The sequence below is a fragment of the Falco punctatus genome, assembly GCF_963210335.1.
Source record: "Falco punctatus genome assembly, chromosome: 1".
Lineage (NCBI taxonomy): Eukaryota > Metazoa > Chordata > Aves > Falconiformes > Falconidae > Falco > Falco punctatus.
In genome coordinates, this window is record NC_137580.1 from 44,270,191 (window position 1) to 44,295,117 (window position 24,927).

Here is a 24,927-nt window from a genome sequence, read left to right on the forward strand (position 1 = left end):
TAACTTCATCATCTCTTAAGTTATCTCAGACACGTAGTATCATCAATGTTTCCTTTTGGAAAAATACTTCTCCCGGTACAAGTAAAGATGCACAAATTCCAGGCAACGCTGGTTTTTTGTGACCACATTGTGTGGCCCTTGTCTTTATTCAGGCAACACCTCCAATATATAGAAGATTGAACTTTTTAATTCTTTCAGAGGATAGTGAGGGGTTTGAAAGAAGGGATGCCCCCTTCTTTCAGACAATTAAGAATGACAGCAGAAGTAGAGAGTAATTAGTTATTTAATTTTAAGTCACTACAATCCAAGGAAGCTGGGGGGAGCAACACGCAGAAAGATTTGCAATATCATTACGCTTTTCACCTTTTTTTATGTCTGTATAATTTTTGGCTACCAGAATTTCTTATCAGTCCTTAAGTGCACTTAAGATACCAATGAAAACAGTATTTTTCGTGTTAGAGTTTTGTCTTGCATATTGCTTTGTAGCCTCTTAATAGCAGTGTTTGTTTTTTGTTTTTTGTTTTTCCTGTGGAACAGGTGCGTCATAAAACATTTGGAAGGACTGGTAGTTCAGTATGACCTGACTGTACGAGATAGTGATGGCAGTGTGGTGCAGTTTCTGTATGGAGAAGACGGACTTGATATTCCTAAAACTCAGTTCTTACAACCTGAGCAGTTTCCTTTCATTGCAGAAAACTATGAGGTAGAACACCTAAACTTTAAGTATTTATATGGGGAAAATGGGGAGACTGAAATGCATGGTTAACGTCTGGCATATCTGTTAGAGATCCAGTAACGTATTTATTTCTCTCAGTCACTCTCAGACTAACCTACGTTTTTATTTGCTGTTGTACAAAATATGGAAGTGAACCTGAAGTCCGTGACATGATTTAAGCTGTCTCAATTTCAACAGAGCACCAACTGTTCTCCCTATTCTCTTCTTTTCTAACTCTACTTGGATTCAAGACAGATGACTTTACTCTTCAGTCTGTCAAGTTTGATTAATTTCCTTTTACCAATATCATCACTGCTTATTAAAGAATGGCAATAGTCCCATAAGGATATAAGGAGTTTTGTCTCAGTTGGGTTGAAAATTGTCTTACAGCAGCTGCACATTTTGAGTGGTGGTAGCTGACCTTTTCGGTTTGCTTTGCCTTTTCTTCTACAGTAAGCACAGAGAGAAGAATAATTATACAGATAACTTTCTTATAGGTTATCCAGAAGACAAACCATCTGGATGAAGCTTTAGCAAGGATGGAGTCTCACCAAGCTAACCAGCAGTTCAAAGCCATCAAAAAGTGGAGAGCCAGGCACCAGAACTCTGTGCAAAGAGAAGGAGGTTTTCTGATGTTTTCTCAAAAGAAAATGGCAAGCGTAAAAGCACAGATGCCAGGAGGTGAAATCAAAAATGGAAGAGATCCTGCTACTTTACAGGTGACACAGAAGCAGTTTAATCCATCAAGCCCTTTAAAAGTTGTAGAATTCAGTGTTTTGGTTTTTTAAGTGGATTTTTATGTCCAAAAGTATTTCACAGTCTACTTATATATAAGTTACCTTTTGATGGAATCATGTCAGCTGTGTGGGTGATGAAGCTGAGATTCATTTATTAAAGTCTGCGGGCCCTAGTGCTAGGGCAGAGGCCAGAAACTCTGAGGTAAAATGGGTTTTAGAAAACAGCCCATGTTTGTGGGTGTTTTGGGGGAATTGTTTTTGTTTGGTGATGGGTTGTTGGGGTTTCTTCGGGTTTTAGTGGTTTGATTTTTTTTTTTTTTTCCCTATGTACACAAAGTAGATCTGTCTTTGGATGGACAGATACCTGCTAGCTGGATGAGAGCCTGTTTAAATATGAAGATCAGAGGGCTGAGCCAGCCCTGCCTAGTGTTTCAAAAAAGTACTCTTGCTTAAGCCTCTTGTACACGAGGGCACTAATCTATATTTTGTGGCTTCTAATGAACATACAAACACAACATATAAAACAACATACAAAATTTCTATATAAACACAAAATGCAAACAGGTGCTGCTTCACAGCCTTGCTTTCACAAGGAATTTACCCTGATAGAATGCGGACAGTTAGATTGAAACTCCCAAGTTGAAGGTGTTGAGAAATGTAACTCATGTCAGCTTGTCTGCAAATGTTATGCCTAATCACTGGTTCATTTATTCAGCTATGCTCAATTTGTATTGCTGTTGACACTTTTGGTAACATTCAAAGCAGTTTGGCTTGGGATTTCCTTTACTGTTTGTTCATTTTTTTCTTCCAGTAGATGGGTAGATATAGATACATGTTTATCTCTGTCTCGGTATATTATAGAGCTCAGTGGACAAACTTCTATGTCACAAGCCAGTTCCTCCATCATAAGACAGCGAGGCACGTTTAGCTCATTTTCTGTATTGATTTTTTTTTAATGTTGGTATTAACTTTTTCCTTTATTAAATGCAACATTTGAAATGTTACCTGAAAGACTAATAAACTGAACAATAGAACAGTCATCGTGTGTAAGATGCAAGCTATGTTCAAGGTGTCTGCTGGACTGCTGGGCTTAAAAGTTAACAACTGAAAATCAGTGAAGCTCCTTTGTACATGCCAGCTCTAGACAGGCGAGGTGGTAGTCAACTAGGAGTAAAGATTGTAAATGATTGTTAAGGGGGCTCACTCTTAAGTTAAAATCATTCTTAGAGGGTTGTATTTCACTGATTTCTGGAATAATCACTACAGGTAGATAAGTCTGACTATTTCAAGCTTGTAAAGAATCTTGAAATCATTTGGGATCAAAAGTGTTAAGTATCAGAACATGGAGAATACTGTATTTGTAGCAGAGTTGTTTGCTGTGTTATGTACACCCTTAAGTTTTACACAGGTAATCTTTTCCACCTTCACTATTGTTAGATTGCTGGTGGAAGCAGTGTTATTTGGTTTTGGTCTTACTGTGGATAAACCAGTCTGCTTACAAATTTCCTCTTATTTTCAGTTACTGAAGATGTGGTATGAACTAGATGAGAAGAAACGAAGAAAGTATCTGAAGAAGACAAGTAAATGTCCTGACCCAAGCCTTGGTGTTTGGCGTCCAGATACTTATTTTGCATCTGTTTCAGAAAGTTTTGAAAATGGCGTGGAAGATTATATCAACAGATGGGAATATGAGAACAGACAAAGTTATATGCACCCTGCACTTTCTTCTGATAGGTAATAACTTCTGTGTCTTTACTAAGCATTGAGCCAAAACCCAAAATACCTATTTTTGGACAGAGTTTGCTAAAGATGAAAAGTCTTTATCAACTCTTGTTTTTGTTGTGACCTTTGTGAAACAAAGTAGTGGGTTTCAGAATGGTTCCTGAAAGCCAAGTGTGCTTAGTGTGCAGTGGAGAGGCCCTGCCTATCTGTTTCTTCCAAACTTGAATTTTCCATGCTGCTAAGGGCTTTGGCAAAGGCTTTATGGAATAACAGCAACATAGTGCTGTCCCCCTACATATAGTACTTCACAGTAACTGTGTTAATATATATAATAATAACAAAATATGTTCTTGACACACCTTGGAGCTAGCAAGGCAGTTGAGATTAGCAAATGAGAGTAAATGGTCTCTCTTCTGACATTCTGGGAATTAGCAGCAGAACTAAACTATAGTTTGCCAAGGACCCAGTTGTGTGTTAATGGGCTCTATTTGCCAGATCAGATTGGGATAAACAATTTTACAGTTTCTGGAGTGTATTTATATCATAAGCTACTAGGAGAAACTGGCTGCAAGAGGTAACTTTTATTGAACCGAGCAATGTTTCAGTCTTTTCAGAGTTCTTTTTGGTTGAGCTAAACCTCTTATTTCCTCTTTTCAGATTGAAGGATTTGTTGTATTTAAAGTGGCAGCGATCTCTTTGTGACCCAGGAGAAGCTGTGGGTCTTCTTGCAGCTCAGAGTATTGGGGAGCCTTCCACACAGATGACTCTGAACACCTTCCACTTTGCTGGCAGAGGTGAAATGAATGTCACACTGGGTATTCCAAGGTGAGAAAACTGTGTTCTCAGTGGGTCCTTTGCCATTTTTGGCACTTAGGTAATAGTGCTTAATTTCACTGGCAGGTATATGTGTCATCTTGAGGGCAAATAGTCCTTCAGTTTAATTGCAAATTGTGCCTGTTCAGAGCTATTGTAACATTTTACAATTTTACAGTTGTTTTGGTTCATTTTCCTGCTAAAAAAATATCTGTGAAGGCCCCTTACTCTTACCTTACCTTACTAAATGGCTTATTTGGTTTTGTATTTTAGTCAGTACAGTATAAGCCTAAAGAAATGGTGCTTTGTGGTTTTGCCCTCTGCTGACCTCTTCTTCCCCCTACTAACTTTTAAACCTGTTATTTCACACACAAAATTTCACTGCAATTATAAAATCTGGTATGTTTAGTAGTATTATCACCTATGTAGAAAGAGACCTGTTTTATAGCAGGTTTCCCCTGTATCTTCTGTTTGGTGACTGTGACTTTATCACCACACACCTGTTTACCAGCCTGTCCTTAGCTTGTTCTGAATAACACAGGTGCTGACCCTGGCCTTGTGTGTAGGTGTGTGATGCCGTGGGTGGGAGATGGTTGTGTTACTTCAGAGAAGCAGGGAAGGGTGAGAAGGTATGAGGAAGCACACATTATGCATCTGTAGGAAACAGGCTTTATTAGTTCTTCTGTTCTTGGAACAATTTATTATCATCTCTATTCTCTTCCTGTAATTGGGATGATAATCTAATTGAAGCAGTAGAATACTGTTGTGCTGTGCCTGATGAGGAACCAGAACAGTGAAAAGGAGCAGGCAGTGGGTAACCACATGTCTTGATACATGTGGCTTGGGTAGAAATAGCAGTTGCATGCTGCCTAAATAAATGAACTAGGTATTTATTTCATTGCATAGTGCTTTTATCATTTAATTTGAAAGATCATTCTTTGTTTAAAGGTTGCGGGAAATTTTGATGGTGGCCAGCGCAAATATTAAAACACCAACAATGAGTGTTCCTGTGTTCAACACCAAGAAAGCTCTCAAGAAGGTGAAACAACTTAAGAAACAGCTCACAAGAGTGTGCTTAGCTGAGGTGAGCCTCCTGTTCATTGTATCCTTTGGGAGTCAGCAAAACAAAATTCCCTGTTTGAGCTTATCAGTTGGTCTGGTTTTGTAGCAGTTTCCATTTCTGAAGGCTCATCTGTGGTTGCAAGATTCAGAGGTGAAAAGAAAGGACCCTCTCATACTGAACCTCTAATACTTGCTGGGAAGTGGAGCATTGAAAGGGATTGCAGTTACTGGGCTGTATGGAACTTAAATCCAGTTTAACCTGTAGAGCATTGTTAGGCTGCAAACTCTACAGAACGTAAAGGAAGGGTAATAGTTCAGACACAGCAGCGGTATAATGGCTGGAAGGGTTTATGTTTGCTGCCATAGCCTTGGTTGGGTTTTTCTCAAGTTCATTTTTGTCAGTCTCTAGAATTGGAGGAGTTTTTGTCTTTGAGACAGGCTAATCTGGTGTGACTTGCATACTGGAGACCTTTCTGTTTGTCCCCCACTCCTTCCTAGTCTTCTACAAGTGGCTGTGCTCAACAGAAGCAGAGTGTGTGGCTCTGTGGAGACTTGATATACCGAAGGCTGATGTATTCTGTGCTCTCTCTCTTCCTAAGAGTGCAGTCTTTCTTGTGCTCTCCTGCATGCCCTAGCCTCTTCTGTCTTCATCTTTCAAGTTGAAAGCAGCAAGGATAGGGTTAAGACTCTGCATTGTGCTGAAATATGGTCATGCACAGTGAGCACGGGTCAGTAGAATGAAGCTGTTGGCCCACTAAGAAGTGTAGTCTCTTGTGAAGGAGTCCTGTGGGAGGTAAGGCTGTTCTCCCAGTATTCTCTTAAGTTAATTGTTGGGAGGAGTTTAAGCCAAAAGGAGTGCAACAGGGTAGAGTCCTTTGGCCCAGGAGCTGCCACAGAACCTCCAGAAAAGTTTGCTAGTTAGCCTTGTATAATTCTGGTCTCCTGTGGAAAGCATTGGAATTGCAGGAAATAATGAAATGTCTTCATTAAAGAAGGAATGTTACTACCTGGGGCTTTTGTAGGTCTTGCAGAAAGTTGAGGTAGAGGAATCACTGCATGTGACATGCAAGCAGAATAAGCATCACCTCTACAAAATCAGATTCCATTTCTTGCCCCATGAATATTACCGAGAAGAGAAGTGTGTGAAGCCCAGGGACATCTTGCACTTCATGGAAACAAGGTGAGTTTGCTTTCAGATACTTTTAATATTTGCTCTTATTTTGCCTTTCCATGGGCTCCAGGGGTCACTGTATATTGTTTATTACTGCTGCTATGTCTTCCAGAGCAACAGCTTCCTGCAGATGTGCTTGCAGAAGTATCTGCACAGTTACCTGTTATGTCGAATAAAACTGTGGATCTGTGGTGTGGTGACAATGCAGAATTGTAGCAAGGCAGATCTTTCACATGTTTTTGATACAATCTGAGAAGAGCCGTATAAGCAACACATCATACCTTATATTTGGATGCTTAAACATTTATTACCAGCAAAAATGTTGGAATACTGAAGTTAGCACTTTGTGTTCTCATTGAACAGAACTAAACCTTAATTTTTTAATTCTTTTTTAAAAATAAATAAATCAGAAAAGGCTGGCTTTTTTTCCCCCCTTTCTTTTTTCCCCCTGCTTCCTTCCCCATGTCTGGCCAAATTTGCATATTTAAAAGTAGAACATTTAATGATAAATGTCTGTTGGAAGCTATTTTTGTTTTGCAAAAAGCCTTCATTGATTTCTTCCTCCTTCAGGCCATGTGAGTTCAAGCTGGGTTATTTTATTTAATAATTACACGTGTGCTCATTGATTTTAAAAAAGAAAAAAATTCCAGTAGTACGCCATCTCTTCTCAAGGTCAATTTGATGTGTAGATTTTAAGTCCAGATGAGTTTATCGTTTTAAGCTTTGGATGTATGGCTACATCTGTGATTGTAAGAGAGATGATACCAACCTTTTAATTTCTAAAGGGATGGGAAAGGGACAAGAAGAAGAATTACTTGTCTTATCCTGGAAGTATCCACCAGTGAATATTCTTGTCATGAGTTGGATGGCTTCTTAAACAAATTAGTTTTCTGACAACTTGAAACTGACTGCGGTACTGCTGAGCTTTGACATTGTGGGTTGCTGTTTCTTTCAGGTTCTTCAAAATTTTTCTGGAAGCAATTAAAAGGAAGAGTGCAAAGATGGCATCTTTTACTGAAGTCAGCACCCGGAGGACAACTCGGAAAGATATAGATGCTGACCAAGACGAGGTACAGAAAAACATTACCTGAAAAATGCCTCGCTTGCTTTAACTGGTTTTGAGAACCACAATATGAAAAGCATAGCATGTTTCCATGTGAACATGAAATGTGTGAATACTAAATTACTTGTTAAATTTTTTCTTTATGCATAAACTGTCTTCATAGTCTCATACAATTAACAAGAAAATTAAGGTTATTGTTTATTAAATCCTAATTTACTTAAGATTGTACTCTGAAAACACTTGTTTATTTCAGTTTCACGGAGATAAAAGCATATTACTCTCTGTTTACTCCCAGATCAATGTCCTGTTGTAGCAGTGGTTGTCCAAACTTAAGGGGGATGCTTTTTTCATTGAAAAGCTTTTGCATGTTCCTGCTGTCGCTCCTCTTTCATCAAGAACTGTCATATAAGCAGGCTGATAGCTTATCTTTCTTGTAGATGTTCATCTTGTTTAATGTTAAAGTTATTTCTTCATAGTAATGGGCTTATAGAAATTAATTGGTCCTGAAAGTTGGAACATTGAACAAGGAATTGTTGAATTCCAAATGCTTGGCTAAAGCTTTTTGATGCAGTTGATGCTTCCTAGCAGTCAGCTAGATTATCTGGTCTGTTATGGATTTCTAGACACAGAATAATCAGGAAGCTCCAGAAGAGGAAGAAGAGAACATTGTTGACGCAGAAGCTGATGAAGGGGATGGCGATGCTACAGAAGCAAAACGGAAGAAGAACCAGGAGGAAGAGGTAATGATTTTATAGGTGCTCAGCACTGCACTTCTAATTCCCAATTTCCTGTGCCTTGGTTTGAGTTGGGAAGGAAAGCTTCCATTGAAACAAAATGCTGAAAAAAAGCAAAACCCACTTGAAAGGAGATAGGAAGGTCTCTGCTTTGTACTGATCAGTTTTGATTTGGATGGGGGGAAAACCATATCAGAAGGTGTTGGCTGAGACTTGTGATCACCTTGGTCATCATAGGTGAGCCTGGTCACTGCTGTCCTTTTAAAAGTAATACAGAGCCATGCAAGTTAGAGATGGAAGAGAGCTGCATTTTTCCAAAGCCTTGTTGTTCAGGCATTGAGTAGATGTGTCTGGCAGTCAGGCTGTCCCTGCTGCAGTTCACCTTAACTTTACCTCTTGCTAATTTCATGCCATTAGTTGTTTTTAAACCTTTAGTGTGGTTCTTAATAAACATTCTCTATGTTCAATACTTTCTAATCGCTGCTTAAAAGAAGGATTGCTGTCATTTCAGCAAGAGGGTAAAGTAATTGAAAATCCTGAGGGAATCCCATCATCAGAGTTGGATTATGGGAAGAGCCTTTTTCAGGGGGAGAAAAACAAATTCTGCTACATACCCAATAATCTGTAGCATCCCGGTCTGTATTGAGGAATAATGGCAAGATTATAAAGAAACGGAGACTGAACTGAATCTGTTGCATTATTTTCTTTACAACGGAATTGCATTTTTGTTGTGTCATGGGCGAGATATTTGGAACTCAGCTGTCAAGAACATTAATAATTAAAAGTATTCACGGTGTGCTTTGTTTCCGTACGTGTTCTGACTCAGGTAAATGTAACATTATTTATTTGCAGGTTGATTATGAGAGTGAAGAAGAGAATGGGGAAGAAAACGATGAGCATCTAGAAGATGAAGACACTGAATCGGAAAAAGAACAGTCTCCTCATGCTGATGAAGATCAGAACGGAGCAGATGGTGATGAATCTCAGCATCTTTCCTTTATGTCTCAGACTAAAAAAGAGAAAAAGCAATTACGTCAGTCAGCAGAGTTGCGAGTAAACGCTGTTCTGGACAGCCACCCATCAATAAAGGATTATACATTTGACACCAATAATGAACTTTGGTGTGAGGTAAGATGATGGTGCCTGGAAATATCTGCACACGGCTGCACAGTGGATCTTTGTAGTGCAGCACTGCACATAACAAATGGATCTTTTCAGTGCAGTGCTGCTGTTTTGTCTCAGGAATCCTGTATTAATACAGAAGAGTGGCAGTACAAATGTACTTATTGACAAAATTTTTAGTAACATCTAACTTTCAGAATGCCTGATGAAATTTCCTTTTAAAAGTAGGTACTTGACAGGTTTATTGTGTTTTAATCTTTAAATACATGATACACCACTGTGTAGCTCTTCATGAATAAAAGTGATGGCTGGACTGGTGAAAAAACAAACCAAAAACTACAGTAAATACACACACATATGCTACCCCCAAAAAATCCCAAGTTCAGGGATCTTGAAAACAATGTTAATGAATGATCCTGGGTTGGAGTGTTCATATTAGCATCATTCAGGTGTAATTTTAGTCAGGCAAATGATCCTGGGGTGGAGTGTTCATATTAGCATCATTCAGGTGTAATTTTAGTCAGACATTTCTGTTCTAGACACACAACTAGGGTGTTGTGCATCCAGACAATTCCAGTTGTGTGTATTTTGCCTAAAAAGAAGTAGGATTGAGCCTAATGTTCAGGCTTCCTTACAGAACAACACTACATTGTGGTTTTTTCCTCAGGTTTCATTGGCACTTCCGTTGATGAAGGTATACTTTGATCTCTCCTCTTTGCTTGTGTCTCTCACACGAAGCACAGTTATCCATGAAGTGAAGGGGATCACACGATGCTTGCTGAATGAAAGTACCAATAAGCAAGGAGAGAAGGAATTTGTTCTGCATACTGAAGGGATAAACCTTGTGGAGATGTTCAGATATTCTGATGTATGTAATCTATTTATAATACTGAACTTGAATGATCTTTTGTGCTATAGGGAGGGATGGTGGATGCTATTTAAATTTAACAGGGGTGATGTGTAGCCTTTTCAGCTCATAAACTCTCTTCCTCCTATTTTTTACCCCCAGATGTGTTCAGAGCTTAGCAGAGTCTTTTCTCAAGGGCAGCTTGCAAATCAGTTTTTGTGCAGCAGCCCAGTGTCTTAATGACAGATAATTTCACACCATGCTTCTGACTGTCTCTCTAAATGTTACTTGTGGGAGTTCTTCCATCTAAATGAATTACAGTACTTGGAGATTAATAGTTCTGTTATGCCATCTAGCCCATAACTCCACAAGCACAGGATTGTTTTAAGCTACATCTTCTCTAATGCTTTTACTGAAAGTTCTGGCTAGCTGAGACAGACTGGACATTGCATTGTGTTGTTTGGAAGACTTTAACATGTTCCTCTGCTGCTTGGGGTGGTTTGTTAGTTTGCTGCTTCTAATTCTAGATCATTTTCTCCTCCGGTGAGTTTTGATTCCAGTACTGTTACTCACGTATATAATGCTGTGATCAGTAGCTTAAACATAAATCCCCAGAATCGTTTTTGTCTGTACTTGACTGAGCTGCTGCCTAGTTGTTCTGTAACTGTTGGTGCTGCTTAAGCTAATGAAAAACAGAGAAAAAAGATATCTTAACTTAGCTTGATTTACTTGGAAATACCTCTAGAGTAACTACTGTCCTAACTTGGTTTCTTTGCTTTCAGATTTTGGACCTGAACAGACTTTATTCCAATGATATTCATGCCATGGCTAAGAATTATGGAATTGAGACTGCCCTGAGGGTGATTATAAAGGAAATAAAAGATGTATTTGCTGTATATGGTAAGATTTCTTCACATGTTTAAAGATAGTCTTTGTTAACATTAAGATGGGAAAACCCAGCCACCGTGCTTACAAAGTCATGGTTTTGCATGATCTTTTAATTTATGTGTATATTTTTCAGTTGCAGCTTTTCATCGTTTTAATCATTACAGTGCTTTCTATGAAGACTTCATTAGTTAATTGTTAGTTTCCATTTAATCAGTAGAAAATTCACTAGACAAGGTTGAATTTATCCCCCCTTCACAGAGCTCTTCTATTCTAGTATATTTATTTTTTGCAAGCTGGAAGGTTCAGACAAATTAACTACTGATGTCAGAGGAAGGTAACCATTAGACTTGTATAGTGGCCCTGAGAATAGGATTGATCTTGCCTTACTCTGGCTTTTTAATGATGGGAGTCTAGGCTCCCTTTGTAGTTGTATTTTATATCTTTCCTAAAATAGCTATGCTGGCTGCATTGTCTGAATGTTCTCCCCATGTAGGTTATTCAGAGTCCAGACAACTAACTTAAGGAAGATGCCTGACTTCACAGGCGGCTAAAGTCAGGCATGTTGAATTTGCCTTAAGTGAGCTAAGTCTTGCTATGAATTAAACTATTGAGAAGAGGGAAGATTAACACAGTGGGAATTTTAGCAACCAGTTATATGAAATAGATTTGCCAGTTGGCAGCCCAGAATGGTCTGCCCTTCCAGTTGTTCCAAGAACTGCTAGGTAAATGTGGACAGAGCTGTCAGTGATCCCCCATTACACTGGCTTCACAAGCATTGTTTAAAAATATGTGCTGTTTCTTTCTAGCCTAAACAGGGTTTTCTGTGGATGCCTAGTATTTTCTCTGCATGATATCAGAACCTTTCTGACTCCAGTGCCTAGTTAGGGCAGGCCACCAGGAGAGGGGCTAGAGCTCTGTCCCACCACAAATGGATGGATGTGTAATCTGCTTCTGCATAAACAAAGATGACGCATACCTTAACTGATTTTATGTAGAAAAACTGCTGCCTTACAGCATTCCTGACAATTTAGTTTCCCTGGAAAGATACTGTTTTATGTTATAGTGAGGTCTGCCTCTTGGATATTCGAGGCTTAGCAGTTAAGGCAGCTATGCACAAAGAGGTACAGCTGCCAGATGAATATTAATAGAGATGTTCTCCATGTTGATTAGATTCAAGGAGTTTAATTTAGACCTGATTTATTAAAACGAAACCAAAAACCCTTAGCCCTTGAATGCTCTGATTATTTCTCTTTCTTGTATTCTTAGGAATTGTGGTAGACCCTCGGCACCTTTCACTTGTGGCAGATTACATGTGTTTTGAAGGATTTTATAAACCACTAAATCGTTTTGGAATTCAGTCCAACTCCTCCCCTCTGCAACAGATGACATTTGAAACCAGCTACAAGTTCTTGAAGGAAGCAACAATGATGGGTAAATGGTTTAGTTCAAAATACATTGCTGCAGCATTTCACATATGCTTTGTTTTCATCGTAACTTTCCACTATTTTGAGTAATGCATAATTGCATTAGAAAAAATGCCAGAGGCGAAAATTTTAATTAAGCCCTTGTCTAGAAAAATTTTCCAGGTGTTTTTAATAAAATTCTGTCAGCTTAAATGAAGTCAGTGCCAGCATGTAATTTGTGGGGTCTGTGACTCCTTTCTTAAAGAATTAGATAGGCACTTTTATAACAAACCTTAAGATTGTTGAGATTTTTATAGCAAAGCTTTATAACAGACTACTAAAAATTTGCCTTTTTCTGTCTCTGCTGTTAAAATTGTCATCTCTGCTTTGCTTTCCTGGCTTTGTTACAACTTCCATGTTTTCATCTCTTAACGTTGCTATTCAGCATTTTATTGTGAGAAGAGTCCTCCTGGCTGTTACTTTGATATTGTTTTTCTGCTGCTTTGTAGCACTTTACTATCTTTTTTTTCCTCAAACACAGACAGAAGGCCAGACTAATTTATCTAATGGTGGGTTGAGAGGCCCAAGAGGATCTTTTCTGCCCCCTCACTGCTGCTTTAGGAAGTGTAGAGCTCACATGGCTGCATGGATCATTTAGGACATTTGAAATGGCACTAGCCATTTACATCTCTTATCAAAACAATTATCAGTTCTATGAAAAAAAAACTTAGGCTTTAAGTCTGTCATTAGACAGTTTGCATGATCTCATGCTTTGGATACTAATTACATTGCCCTTTTGCAAACAGTCTTGGTTTCTGTCACTTGCCAATTAGATGCTCTCTTTCTTGGATGCTACTGTGCTGCTGCTTTGCTACCTACTACAAATGGGAAAAGCTGTCAACACAGTCTCTTCAGCTAGGGTCTTAAATGGTCTTCACAGATGTCAGAGATACTTTTATCACTGAATTCCTATTTGTTAATGCTGTCTTACACCTTTTCTGGGAAGGTAATTTGGTTTTTAATAAACAGTATTAGTTACAGTTGATTTAGATTAATCTGAAACTTTGAAAGAAAAAGGTAAATACGGGATGAAATTGAATAGAAGAGTGTTTCTTGCACAGTTGCGCTATGTCTCTGTATTTATGTTATAACACATACTGACTTAGAAGTAAGATAAAGTTTTTTCCAAGTGAAATGTAATTATATTTATGGATAACATTATGAATAAAGACATGAAGTCTATACTGGCAGAACATGGTGAATTGGCAGGAAAGCTACGCTGATTACACAAGTGGAGGGAGTTCCTGATTTCACCACAATGGAAATCAAAGTTATGATATGGATTGCAGCAGTCTGGATCTAACTTGCTTTAATGTAACTGGTAACTTTACTGTTCAGTTGAAGAGATACTGCAGGGCTGCCTGCTTATGGCCCTGATCGATAAGAAGGAAAAAAGATGACTTGTGATTGTTGTGCTCTTCAGCTGACACACATTTAGGAGCAGCTATTTAATTATTTAGTGGTAGCTTACAGAGCAGGAAGCACATGCCATACACTGTGCTATGGTGTAACTCCTCCCCCCACCCTTTGTATGAGAGAGAGCTCAGTGCATTTTGCTCAGTAGAGTAAAGGTGACCTAAACTTATCAAAAGTTTAACAATTTTATTTCCAATCTTCCAACTGCTCTAATGACAGAATTCCAGCTTGCTGTAGTTAGGATGAATGAAAACCAGCCTCAATGCTTATAAAAACAGTGAAAGCAAAACAGTTCTAGCCAGACATGTCATCTGGAGAGCTTCCAAATTTCTGTGACACTATTTCGCTACAGTGAGTAACCACAAAATCAAAGGAATTCATGGAATGTCTCTCCAGTGAAAAGTTCTCTTCATATCTAGTCAGAAGGATTTAAAATTCACATCAAAAGGATTCACTCTTAACAAAGAAAAAAGGCAGCAATGAAAAGGGAATCTTTCTGGTTTTGCCTCACATGTATTTTTTAGCGATTTAATCAGCAAAATGTGTTCGCTTGGAAGGTTCAGTCAGTGTTCTCTTAGAATTCGAGTGTGTTGTCTTTTCATTCTGAATAGGGAGAGTTTAGGAATGTGTGCCCTAATTCTTTGCTTGGACAAAAAGATAGGGGTGAGATAATAGTTGCAGGAAGAGTTTTGGAGTCCTGCTCTCAGAAATACCAATTCAATCTGAACAGTAGGTGGCAGTGCCCTTCTGAAACTGGGGGTGTGGGGGTGCGTGCTGAACCAGATGACTTGTTGCGCGTAAACCACAATGCTTTCTTTTCAGCACTGACCTTTGAGAAACCTTTGGAAACATCCTAATATAATTTCATTTGAATTTGTTACAGGTGCCCGTGATGAACTGCGATCCCCTTCTGCATGCCTAGTGGTTGGAAAAGTTGTTAAAGGAGGGACTGGGTTGTTTGACCTCAAGCAGCCCCTTACATAGTGTTTCGGTTATAACTTAAGGATTCTGACTGAAATGTTCATCACAAGAGATATGTATGCTCTACGGCTATGTAAGAAGGGCACATACTGTGTCCCCACTCATATTCCCTGTGTCAATAGGTTCGTTAATCTGGATACCTGATGAGCCTGATCTATTTAATGAGAATACCTGCAACTATAGGAGTTATCCTTTGATCCAAAGAAACATTTATTTGCTTTCATTAACGTAAAAAATGAGATTATTGGTTTACATAGAAAAGAATAAAATGAAGGAGACTGGGTCTCAAACAGGCTGTGTAACACCTGTGACACAGGAGTCAAAGCAGAATCTGTTTATGCTGCCTACTTTTTGTAGGGCAGAATCCTATCTCGGTGGGTGGTGCCAGTTGCCACACGGTTGTTACACGACAAATTTCCGGTACTTCAAATAGCATTCAGAAGTCACAGGTGTAGCTGGGCAGCGCTCTACTGAAGCTTTACCATCATATTGAAGTGTCTGTGCTTGACGCGTATCCTCTGCTTTTGCCGTACTTGCAGGCTCTGCCATGACTTTTTTTAAGCTTTAGAGGATGCATTTTCCTATTCTGCTACTTCATTTTTTAAGAATTAAAGTCTATGACATAATTGTTAAATTTATTAGCTAAAGATGGGAATTCAGAGGTTTTGTGGTTTCTACAGGCATTTTCCAATGCCTACTGTTACAACTTCTTTGTATGGAACAGATCTCCACACAGTGAGAAACATGCCAGTTGATAAAGATTTACTCCTTAAATGGCAACATAAGCTGCTGTAACAACTATGCAGAAGACTCCTGTAAGAATTACTGAAAGTTTTAAAACTATTTTTGCTTAAATATTCTGTAACATAAGAGGTTGTTTAATAAAGGATGTTGTAAAGAAATACTCTGAATGCCCTGTGATGTAGCTGCATCACTGACGGAATTTTGTCACATAGCCAACAGCCATCACTTTGACTCCAAGGGCTGTTAAAAATTGTGTAGCTGACAGCTGTTAGCCACTCTCCAGAAGTCAGATTTTCTTGTTTATACATGTGATTTTAATCAGAATGCAATGCACACAAGTAGTTTAAATTCTTTGGAGTTTGCTCACTACCATCTAGGCAAGTTTTCTAACAGATTTCAACCCCATTCACTCTCAGTGGTACCTCTGAGCTAGTGGAAAAGTACCAGAGTTCACTTAGGCAGCAGAGGAGCTCCTGCTTCCAGTGGAGCTGTGCTAAAGGGGATCAGATCAGATAGTGGGAGATGTCAACTTGGGATTGTGAAAGAGCCTCTGTGGAATGTCTTGATGGACTCCATTCTGCCTCAGCCCCTTAAAACTGTGTCAAATGTACTGCAGATTGCACTGAAGCTTAACAAATGCATTAGCTCGGTAGGCCTCCAGTTTCACTTTGCAGATCTTCAGAAAAGATTTCCTTGTGTCTTTCTCCAATCTTAGCACCTGTTACGCATTTCTCAAAAACATGTCATTCTGCAAACAGCTGGGACAGAATTAGTTGGATACGTTTTGCAAATGGTTGGATGGGAAAGAACAAATGTAGTAGCAAAAAGACTTTTAATTTCAGACTGCAGTCTATAGTGTTACAGACCATTTGTTAAGAAAGATCTCCAAGAGGTATTCACAGTCCTGCAGTGAAGAGCATTTATGCTGTATTTTCTATCTGGAGATGCGGCATCCTTTAGTTCTTTAAAGAGTTTGACCTAAATAACTCATTTATCCCAGTGTTCGTATCACTTCTCTATGAAGCTGAAGAGGTCACTTTGATTGTGTCATGGTAATGAATTATCCTTAGAGTTACGGAGCCATGACATACAAGAAAATTTACTAGTCTTGTATTTTGGCATAATACATCCACACACATATTCTGTGTATTTGCAATGTGTGTATGTGAAATTATGCTGGGCGGCAACTGAGAAGAGGTCGTGTCTCCTGAGAACCTGATGCAGCTTGATATCCTTTTCTAGTCACTACCTTGCTTTTTCTGTTGCCATCTGAAGCTCCTGAGGCCAGTGTTGCTGTAGCAGTCCCTCTGGTAGGCTTACATAGAATCATTTAGGTTGGAAAAGGCCTTTAAGATCATCTCTTCGGTGGTGAGAGGTGGTGGGGCAGCAGTTGGCCAACATGCTTTAGGGAGCAAGTGGTGCAGATGCTAAATGGGCAGGGCAGCAAAGCAGCTATAAATAGCACATAGTTTTGTTTTGAGAAGATGTACTGAGGTGTCTGTCCTTTGCTTTACAACATGTTGTGTGTCCAGTTGCTGTTTCCTGCTCCCTGCAGAATTGGTTGTGCAGGAAATGATGCTGAATTCAGTAGTAGGTTAGTCAGTTGCACTCCCAGGTTATCTAATACTGATGACCTTTAAATAGAGCTGCCTGAAAAATGTGCTCTGGCTGTGGCAGGATGAGCCAACCTCCCCTTTCAGTTTTGAGTTGCCTGTCAAATTTAGGCACAGGCCAGGATCTGAAAAACTGTTCTGATCTGTACTGAAAGAACTGCAGCTGTAGGAAAGCCCGTAACATTACAGTTTAGAACTTGCCTAACATCTATTTAGGAAAACAAAGTAGGTGGCTGTTCATGGACAAAAGCTGTAGGGGAGGGAGTGTGGCAGGACCTTAGATGAGTCTGTGCCTCCAAGGCTGGAGACCAGTACTCTTTTGGCATATAAATGGACTTAGTTTATATTATGAAAGAGAGGCAGCTCTGGTAGCAGTTACTCTTAATCCATAGCATGAGCCGGTTGAGATGGGAGGAGTTTCAGTTTGCTTAAAATTCACATGTGTGCAGAAAATGAAGGTGGAAGAAATGTCCCGCTTCCTGTGGTCAGAAACCCGTTTCTCTTCATGCAACATGTAGGTCTGTGCAGCCAGATCTTTTATGTTTTAAAGTTTGTTTCTTGCTCAGTGCACCGATGGCTGTCGCTGTACAGTACTTTTTGAGGAAGTATGAGCTACCTACCCCCAAACAGTCTGGGAGAAGGCTGCAGTAATGGTGGGGCTCTTACTGCTTTGTAACTATGTAAACCAGACAAATGGAGTCAGCTTTGACCTAAAGGATCCCAAAGATGTGATTTCATGGAGAGGAAGAAATTGTGATCAAAAGGCCAGAAGAACGGGCTAGAAAACCCCTTTGGAGTGTGAGAATGGAGCTGGGACTTCCTTTTTCTTTTTTTCTCCAAGTAACTATTACTGCTCTGGATCGGAAGTCAGTGTGATGTTTTGCCAGTGAGGAAACCTCCTGATTCTCTCTGGTGGCAGACCAAGCTCGGCTAATAAGAAGTGGTGAAGAAATACGTCAGGTGGCACCAAGAACGCTTCATGCTATTTTTGACTGTTTTCTGCGGGATCACTTTGAATACACAGTATTTACAAGTCTTTCTTCAAATATTTTTGACGTTACTTTCACAATTATCAGAAGTAATGCAAAACTAATACTGAACAGTCAAATCGTGTGGTGATTTCCTCTAGTCTGCGTATGTATGCTGCATTTTCATTTATAGGTGATTTAGAAGTCAGATGCTGGCACTGGCTGCGCTTTTAATGCTTCTTCCCTGGAAACCATTCCTTCTCTTAACTATCTGCTGCACTGTAGGGTGCCAAGATGGGAGGGGAATGAGAAGAAAAGGTGGCTTGCTTTCTATGTGTTATCTCCGTTAATGATCGCAAATGATCTGTCTGGAAAGCTAAACCTTGACTAAGTGTGCACTTCAGGAACGGGCTGGTTAGTATATGCCAATATGAAAGCTGGGGGAAGAGGCTTTTTTAAAGCTGTAATAGAATATTTAAGAGTTACTCAGCCAGGAAGGGAAGCAGTGATCCTTGTCTTCTGGTCCCATGTGCTTCGGCAAGCAGGGCCTATATTGTGGGTTTTATCCTGCTCATACAGCATGAAGCACTCACTTGCTGATCTAGATTTGTTACTTGTAAGATGGGGATAACAAATCTTTTCAGTGTGTTGGTAACAGTGAATCATCTTGTGTTTTCACAGCAGCTGGAAAGCGAGCTATGTTCAAGCTTAGTAAATCGTAATAGAAGGCATGCTCTTGTCAGTAGATGTTAACCCCAACTTACTTGGGCAATGAGAATGGATACAAAGAGGAATTAGTGCTGTTTTAGTCTCAAAAGCAAGCTAAATATTAGAGACAGGGAGCAGAAAAATTTGTTTTGCCAGATGGTTGGTTCCCACGTTGTTACGCTGGTGTAGGTCAGTACCCAAGCAGCGGCAACAACACAGCCTGAAGAGACCTTTAATCATTCAGAGCTTTTCTGGACAAACCACTTGAAGCTTGCCAGTAAGTACTGAAATCTGGAAGCTACCTCAACTGCTGAGGAGTGTGGCAGGTACAAGGGCATGTGACACCTCAAGGACACTTCACACAAAGTCAGATTTTGGTGACCACGCTATGCTCCTAGATATGGCTGGCAGCAGGCAGATCAAGCCAAAGCAAAAACCTTTCTCTAGGATTAGGTCAGACAGGAGAACTTGTGAACGTTGCCCGTAAAGGTTGAGATCCAAAAAGTGTTTGGAAAGTTTTGGTGCTGAACGTGGCAGTCTTGATATTTGGGGTGCATGTGAAGGCCAGGGTCTGTGGGTGTGAAGATGGCTGCTGTGCAGTGGGTGAGAATGGGATCTACCTTGCACAGTTTGCGGGCTTGAAAGCTACCGAAGCCAGAAGGGAACAGTGGAAATGTGCTTCAGTCCCTGCTTTTCCTTCCTGTTTATGTAGCGTGCTAAGCAGCACAGATGATGCTTCACCTGAAGACCCCCAAGTTTTCTTTTGTAGATAAGTGTGTAATAATAATATAACTGAAGACAAGGTGAACCATGTTTGGTTGTGCCCATAAGCCCAATGTTGAGGGCAGGCACTGAGGACATAGGAGACCTGCTTTGGGCTCTCTGCAGTGCCCCGAGGAGCATCACACCAACTTTCTGAGTGCCCTAACCACCAGCTCAAGACAGGGAAGCTTCAGTTTTCCTATTCTGAAACTCCTTGCTGCTGCTGGAAGTGATGTGCTGTTCATAGGGATAAAGGAAGGAAGAGGTCAGCTTCATTCCTGAGGAAGGGAGGAGAAACTAGGGCTTTCTTGGAAGACCAGAGAAACCTTTCCTGGTGTTTGTGCAGCTTCATCCAGGAGGGTGAAGAGAAATCCTGCCTCAAAACAGGACTTTTTTTTTATCCTTTTGCAACTGTGTCTTCTTCAGGATTTAAGGCATTTTCCTGTGATGTGAAAGATAGGGGTTGTAAGTCCCTTAGGCAAAAGAGGGTTATGAAGCCCTGTGCTATGCGTGAGCACTGTGACGCCCAGGTGAGGCAACCACCCAGCTCCTTCAGCATCTCTATAACTATAGTTTCTGATTTGCCCTGCAGTGTGGTATAGGTTTGGTGAGGGAGGATGCTCCTGGCGGGAGGCGCACAGTGGCAGTGCAACGCTCAAGCCTGGGTGCTTGGCTGGAGGTGTACAGGGTTATAACGGGATGCTCAGAGTGCTGCAGGGTGAGAAACCAAGGTACGTATAGAGTTCTGCTGGCTGCAGGGTCAAGGGGCAGCAAAGCAGCGGTTTTCAGGAAGGCAAGGTTGATCTAGGGAGTCATCATCAGTGCGTCCTCCACAGGGGCCTCTGCCACTGAGCTGAGTGAGCTGTCTGCCAAAGCCAGCCTGACAGCCTGTTCCTGCTCCTGTTTCAGCGGGTGCTGTAGAGCCAGGATTAAGCAAGCTGCTCATTAATGATGTTTTACAGTTTTCTGGCTTAGATCCCTTGAAAGAGCTGACTGTTCAAATTGCCCTGGAAAAGTTTAGGTCTCATCACAGAGCTGGAGAGGATGTAGAGCCGTTCCCGTTTTCCTGGGTGCATCATGCTCTGCCAGCTTCCGGAAGATAAATGATCCCCCTTGGCAGGGCTGCCTCGAATCTGATGGGGCTGCATCTTGGTCTGTAGTAACACTGCTGCCCTTGTTTGGGTTTTGGAGCCTTGCCTAGCACTACAGAGAGAATAATGAGTGATCAAGAAGTAAGTGGAACATTAATGCAAACTGCAATAAATACAGAGATGCATTATTAATGGAACATTAAAACTGAAAGGGCAAGTAGAGCAAATTGCATGCAGACTGTACAACAGCTCTGCAGAAAAATCCCAGGGCAGTACCTTGGAAAAAAATCGATGCTCTGTAAAACACTTCAATGCAGGATTCTTCTGGTTTCCATTATACTGTATTTCCTCTGCCTGGGAGCCTGGATTATTTCTGGCAGATGCAGAATTTGTGATGTGTGTTAGACCCAATAGCCTCGTGAATGTAAATAATGCTACAAATCAGGGCAGTGCCCTCAGCCTCCCACAGGAATCAGTTGTGACTTAATGGATCTTCTTTAATTTTGGATAAAGCTACAGAAGTGAATTTTTATGAGAGTGGAAAGGCAGCAGAGTGTGAATTCCTGCTCTTGCCAAGCTCAGGCTGGCCAGGAGTTTGAGGCCGGACCTAGACAGGTGCCAAATGAGGGGCAGCTGCAGGGAGTGCCGGTTTCATCCCCTCTTTGCACAAACAGCTTTGGGGACAACATTATATAATTTTACAGTAACTGAAGCTCAGACAGCAGCTCTCATGTTTTGGGGCTGGGCCAGGGCTCTGAGCAGGAGAGTGTTGTTGAAATAGCTCTTTTAGGGTGCTGATGCAGCTGGTCCTCCACCCACCAGGCTGCAGGTCTGCTCAGTTATCTCTGGTACAGCCAGGTTACTACGAGCTCATCTTCCTTCATTGGAGATGGAGCTAATGCCTATGCATGTGCCCAACTTGACAGGCCAGCAGCAACTGGGTCACACAAAGCACGTAGTGGGAGCGTGGACAGGATCTAGCCCTTTTACCTTAACCCATGACCCAAATGTTTGCCACTGAGTGGCTGCAGGTCTCTCTGTTGGCCCCTTGAAGCCAAGTCCTTCCCAGACAGTGCTTTTTCAGGCTCTCAGCTTTAGACTTCGCTTACAGAGGTTTTGGAGGTGTTACTTTGGCTTGGACAAACAGCTCTTGCAGTGGAAGCTGTAGCAAAGCCAGACCTAGCTGTGTCCAGTGTAACTGCATTCCCCTGCTGTGTCCCCATCCCTGGCATGCCAGTTTTGTGAGAGCCTCCCCCTTGCTCCGTGCTGGTCATCCTTTCCAAAAGACCATGATGGGGTTGCCACTTGTCCTCCCCATGTTTAATGTTGTCTTTCCCAAGTTGCTGGTGGGGCTGTTGCTACAGGGAGGGGGAGTGTAAAGCCAGGCTGGGGTTCATCCTTTGCAGCTAAATCCCAACATTACAGCCCAGGGGCTATGCTGCAGGGATCCGTGTTTCTCAGGGCCTCTCTGACCGTGAATTTAAGTCATCAGCTAGGGCTTGGTTCCACACAGTCCTACAAAGCCATGTGAGGCAAACATTTTCTCCTGGGATTTGTGGTTATTTTTTAAAGGAAATGTTTAAAATAAGATTGAATTTTCTTCCTGGAGATGCAGAGTTAGTCCAGGGAAGCAAAGCTTTCTTTGCCACAGTGAAAGGAATATGCAGTAGGACTTGGACTTCTGGGTACCGCATCGTCTATGCAAGAAAAACTGATGGTTTTATGGATGAGAAAGTGGAAATGTCAACACAGGGAACACATGCATCCTGAAAAGTTGGTTTGACTTTGGCTTGTCACCTCACTGGATCACCATAAAACCCCCAAAGAAACAGAGGAGCATGGTAGTTCAAGACAGAGGAGTTCTCCTGTTATGACATTTTGTTTGCAGTCAAGCAAAAGATTTCATCTGAGTGTCTGCTTAGGGGAGCTACTTAAGATATCCACAATTCTTGAAGTGATTTTAGATGTGAAAAGGTTTTTGCCAGAATAAAATAAACCAGCCAGTTTTCAACATCTGCAGTTCTTTCTGTTTGTTTGGGTTTTTTTTTTTTTGTCCTAAAATTACTTTGTAAATCCTCCTTAAATTAGTGAGGGAGTTTTGTGGATAAGAATGGATTTATTCACTGCCTGATAAACCATTTGAAAAACATCCATCTACAGTTAAATAAGGAAAACTTGTGATGGGTGTAAGCTCCTAGGGCTGAAGTCACTGAAAAATACAACTTGCCTTTTCTTGGAACTGAGTCCCTCCTGGCAAATTAACACAAAACATTTTTGTCAAGACCAGTCAGAAATCTCATGCTAGAACTAAACACCCACCCAAGGCACCTGCCTCTTGCTAGTGCCTCATTTGAACCATCACCTCTGTATTTATTCAGGGACCATCATGGATGAGCAAGGGTTTGCGGAACATGGAGATGTGGAAAGTGCTCTTGGTGCATCTTTTCCTTCCCAGACTTGGAAGCATCATCTGAGAACTACTGCATCTTACATGTACCTGACAAACACAAAGCACCAGCTTTACAGTATGTCTCTGGTTTCCTAGCAAAACCTCAAGTAATTAAAAAAAGTTGTTGGGTGAATTCAGATAAGTATCTGTTAAAGACTGTATTTACAGTGGCTGTTTGGGATAACAGGCTGAGAAATCCTGGATAAACACATTGAGTTAAGCAGTACCAAGGGGAGAGAGAGAGAGAGAGAAGGGAAAAGGAACAGTAAAGTCCTGTCATTCCCATTAAAGCCAAGCCTGCTGGTTTTAAAATCTTTAAGGTCAGATAAAGGTTACTGTGTTACCACTATGCTTTTTCCACTATGTCAGAAAAAAATATATTGGCAGTTGACCCTTATGTGCAGCAGGGAAGAAAATGACTTTGTAATTATGCAACTTTGCAGTGATACAGCTACCTGCCAGCCAACTAGTAATTAATTACCTTGGTGCGTGATCTGAAAATGCAATAGTTTGCAGTGTCCAGCTGTGCTGCACTGCACAGTGGGCAATGCAGTAGGGAGCTTTAAGCCCTTTGCATTGTCTTTTTTTCTGGCTCAGTAGCAGAACTATCACAATTTTTCTTGCTACGTTATTTAGTCGCTGCTTCTGGTTAGCTAAGACCTGGCATCACCTCATCAGCACCACAGCATCAGGTCAAGTCAGACCATCTCAGCCTTTGCTTCATTAGAATAGTTTGGGTTGGAAGGGACCTTTAAAGGTCATTTAGTGCAACATCTTCATCCAGATCAGGTTGCTCAGAGCCCTGTTGAACATCAACCTGATGTTGAATGTTTCCAGTGGTGGGACATTTACCACCTCTCTGGGCAACCTGTGCCACTCTGGTCTTGTTATAAGTCGATTTCATGCAACGAAGCTGGGGCAGCTCAAAGCTTTCACTAAGTGAAAGGGAAAAGCTGCGTGGTTAAAGCAGATATTTTTAACGCTCACAAGGTCTGGGCTCTGTTCCCAGCTCAGATACAGATGTCTCATGATCTCAGACAGATCACATAACTCCTCCATGTGTGGGGAGGGGCTCATTGGCAACACAGTGGATACTTCTTTAATACAGGCAGCTTGCAGCACCCTGTGAGATTTACCAGCAGAAGCCACTGGTCCTAAATAAAGGCTTATAAAGCCATTTCCTGACTGCATTTGCTGTCCATTTCTGCTTCATATCTGATCACCTCAAAGATGGCTGATGCTATTTTTGTTAACTTAGAAAGCCCCATGGAGAGCATGCTGGTGGTTGAGTCAGTCCTTGTTTTAGCACCCTTCAAACTACAGTTATCCTCTTCTTTTTTTTTTCTCAGCACGGCAAGAAAAGAATTATGGTTGGGAGCAGCCTGTCCAAACTTATATTGTCCTATTAAAGACAGAAGAGACCACAAGCATTTCAGTTTTTGTCATGCATGAGTCCTCTGCTGTGCTGATTCAAGAAACATAAAACATTCCCTAGCTCAGAGGCTCTTCAGCCAGCTGTAAGCACAGCCTGTACTTTTAGTATAAGGGTTCTCAATCTACTTTCCTACCTTCTGTCCAACAGGGAATCATCAAAAAACATCCAGACCCCAAAATGATGCATGCAAGGAGGACCCAGAGCTTGGGGTCCTCCTGCCTCTTTGCTGCTTGCATTTGTCATTCAATTTTCAGTCAGCTCGGAAAGCCTCCAGCATGTGTGATGTTATTTCTGCAAACCTTGAGAGCGTGGTAGAGGACCTGGGCATTTTTTTGGCACTACATACATTAGTATCCTGCAGACTGCAATCATCTTCTGCTCTGCTCTGATGAGAAAAACTGTGTTTGGGAAGGAAGCAGTCCA

General features: G+C 41.0%; 2 protein-coding genes across 4 annotated transcripts in view; both read left to right on the forward strand.

Moving 5' to 3' along the window:
- The window catches only part of POLR1A (RNA polymerase I subunit A), a 34,086-nt gene extending 19,057 nt beyond the window's left edge, over window positions 1–15,029 (forward strand). The window contains exons 22-34 of one of the 2 annotated variants that reach the window (XM_080399956.1): window positions 538–703; window positions 1,213–1,434; window positions 2,972–3,186; window positions 3,832–3,999; window positions 4,936–5,071; window positions 6,072–6,229; window positions 7,176–7,290; window positions 7,907–8,023; window positions 8,870–9,145; window positions 9,807–10,007; window positions 10,769–10,886; window positions 12,141–12,305; window positions 14,637–15,029. In XM_080399956.1, the coding sequence (XP_080256082.1) occupies window positions 538–703; window positions 1,213–1,434; window positions 2,972–3,186; window positions 3,832–3,999; window positions 4,936–5,071; window positions 6,072–6,229; window positions 7,176–7,290; window positions 7,907–8,023; window positions 8,870–9,145; window positions 9,807–10,007; window positions 10,769–10,886; window positions 12,141–12,305; window positions 14,637–14,737 (2,158 nt within the window). In that variant the 3' untranslated portion in view covers window positions 14,738–15,029. The remainder of the gene's footprint in view (window positions 1–537; window positions 704–1,212; window positions 1,435–2,971; window positions 3,187–3,831; window positions 4,000–4,935; window positions 5,072–6,071; window positions 6,230–7,175; window positions 7,291–7,906; window positions 8,024–8,869; window positions 9,146–9,806; window positions 10,008–10,768; window positions 10,887–12,140; window positions 12,306–14,636) is intronic. The other variant, XM_080399957.1, reaches the window with a different exon arrangement.
- A 1,297-nt stretch (window positions 15,030–16,326) lies between these two features.
- The window catches only part of ST3GAL5 (ST3 beta-galactoside alpha-2,3-sialyltransferase 5), a 117,096-nt gene continuing 108,495 nt past the window's right edge, over window positions 16,327–24,927 (forward strand). For both annotated transcript variants that reach the window (XM_080400314.1, XM_080400312.1), the window contains exon 1: window positions 16,327–18,114. The gene's annotated coding sequence lies outside the window, so the exon portion shown is untranslated. The remainder of the gene's footprint in view (window positions 18,115–24,927) is intronic.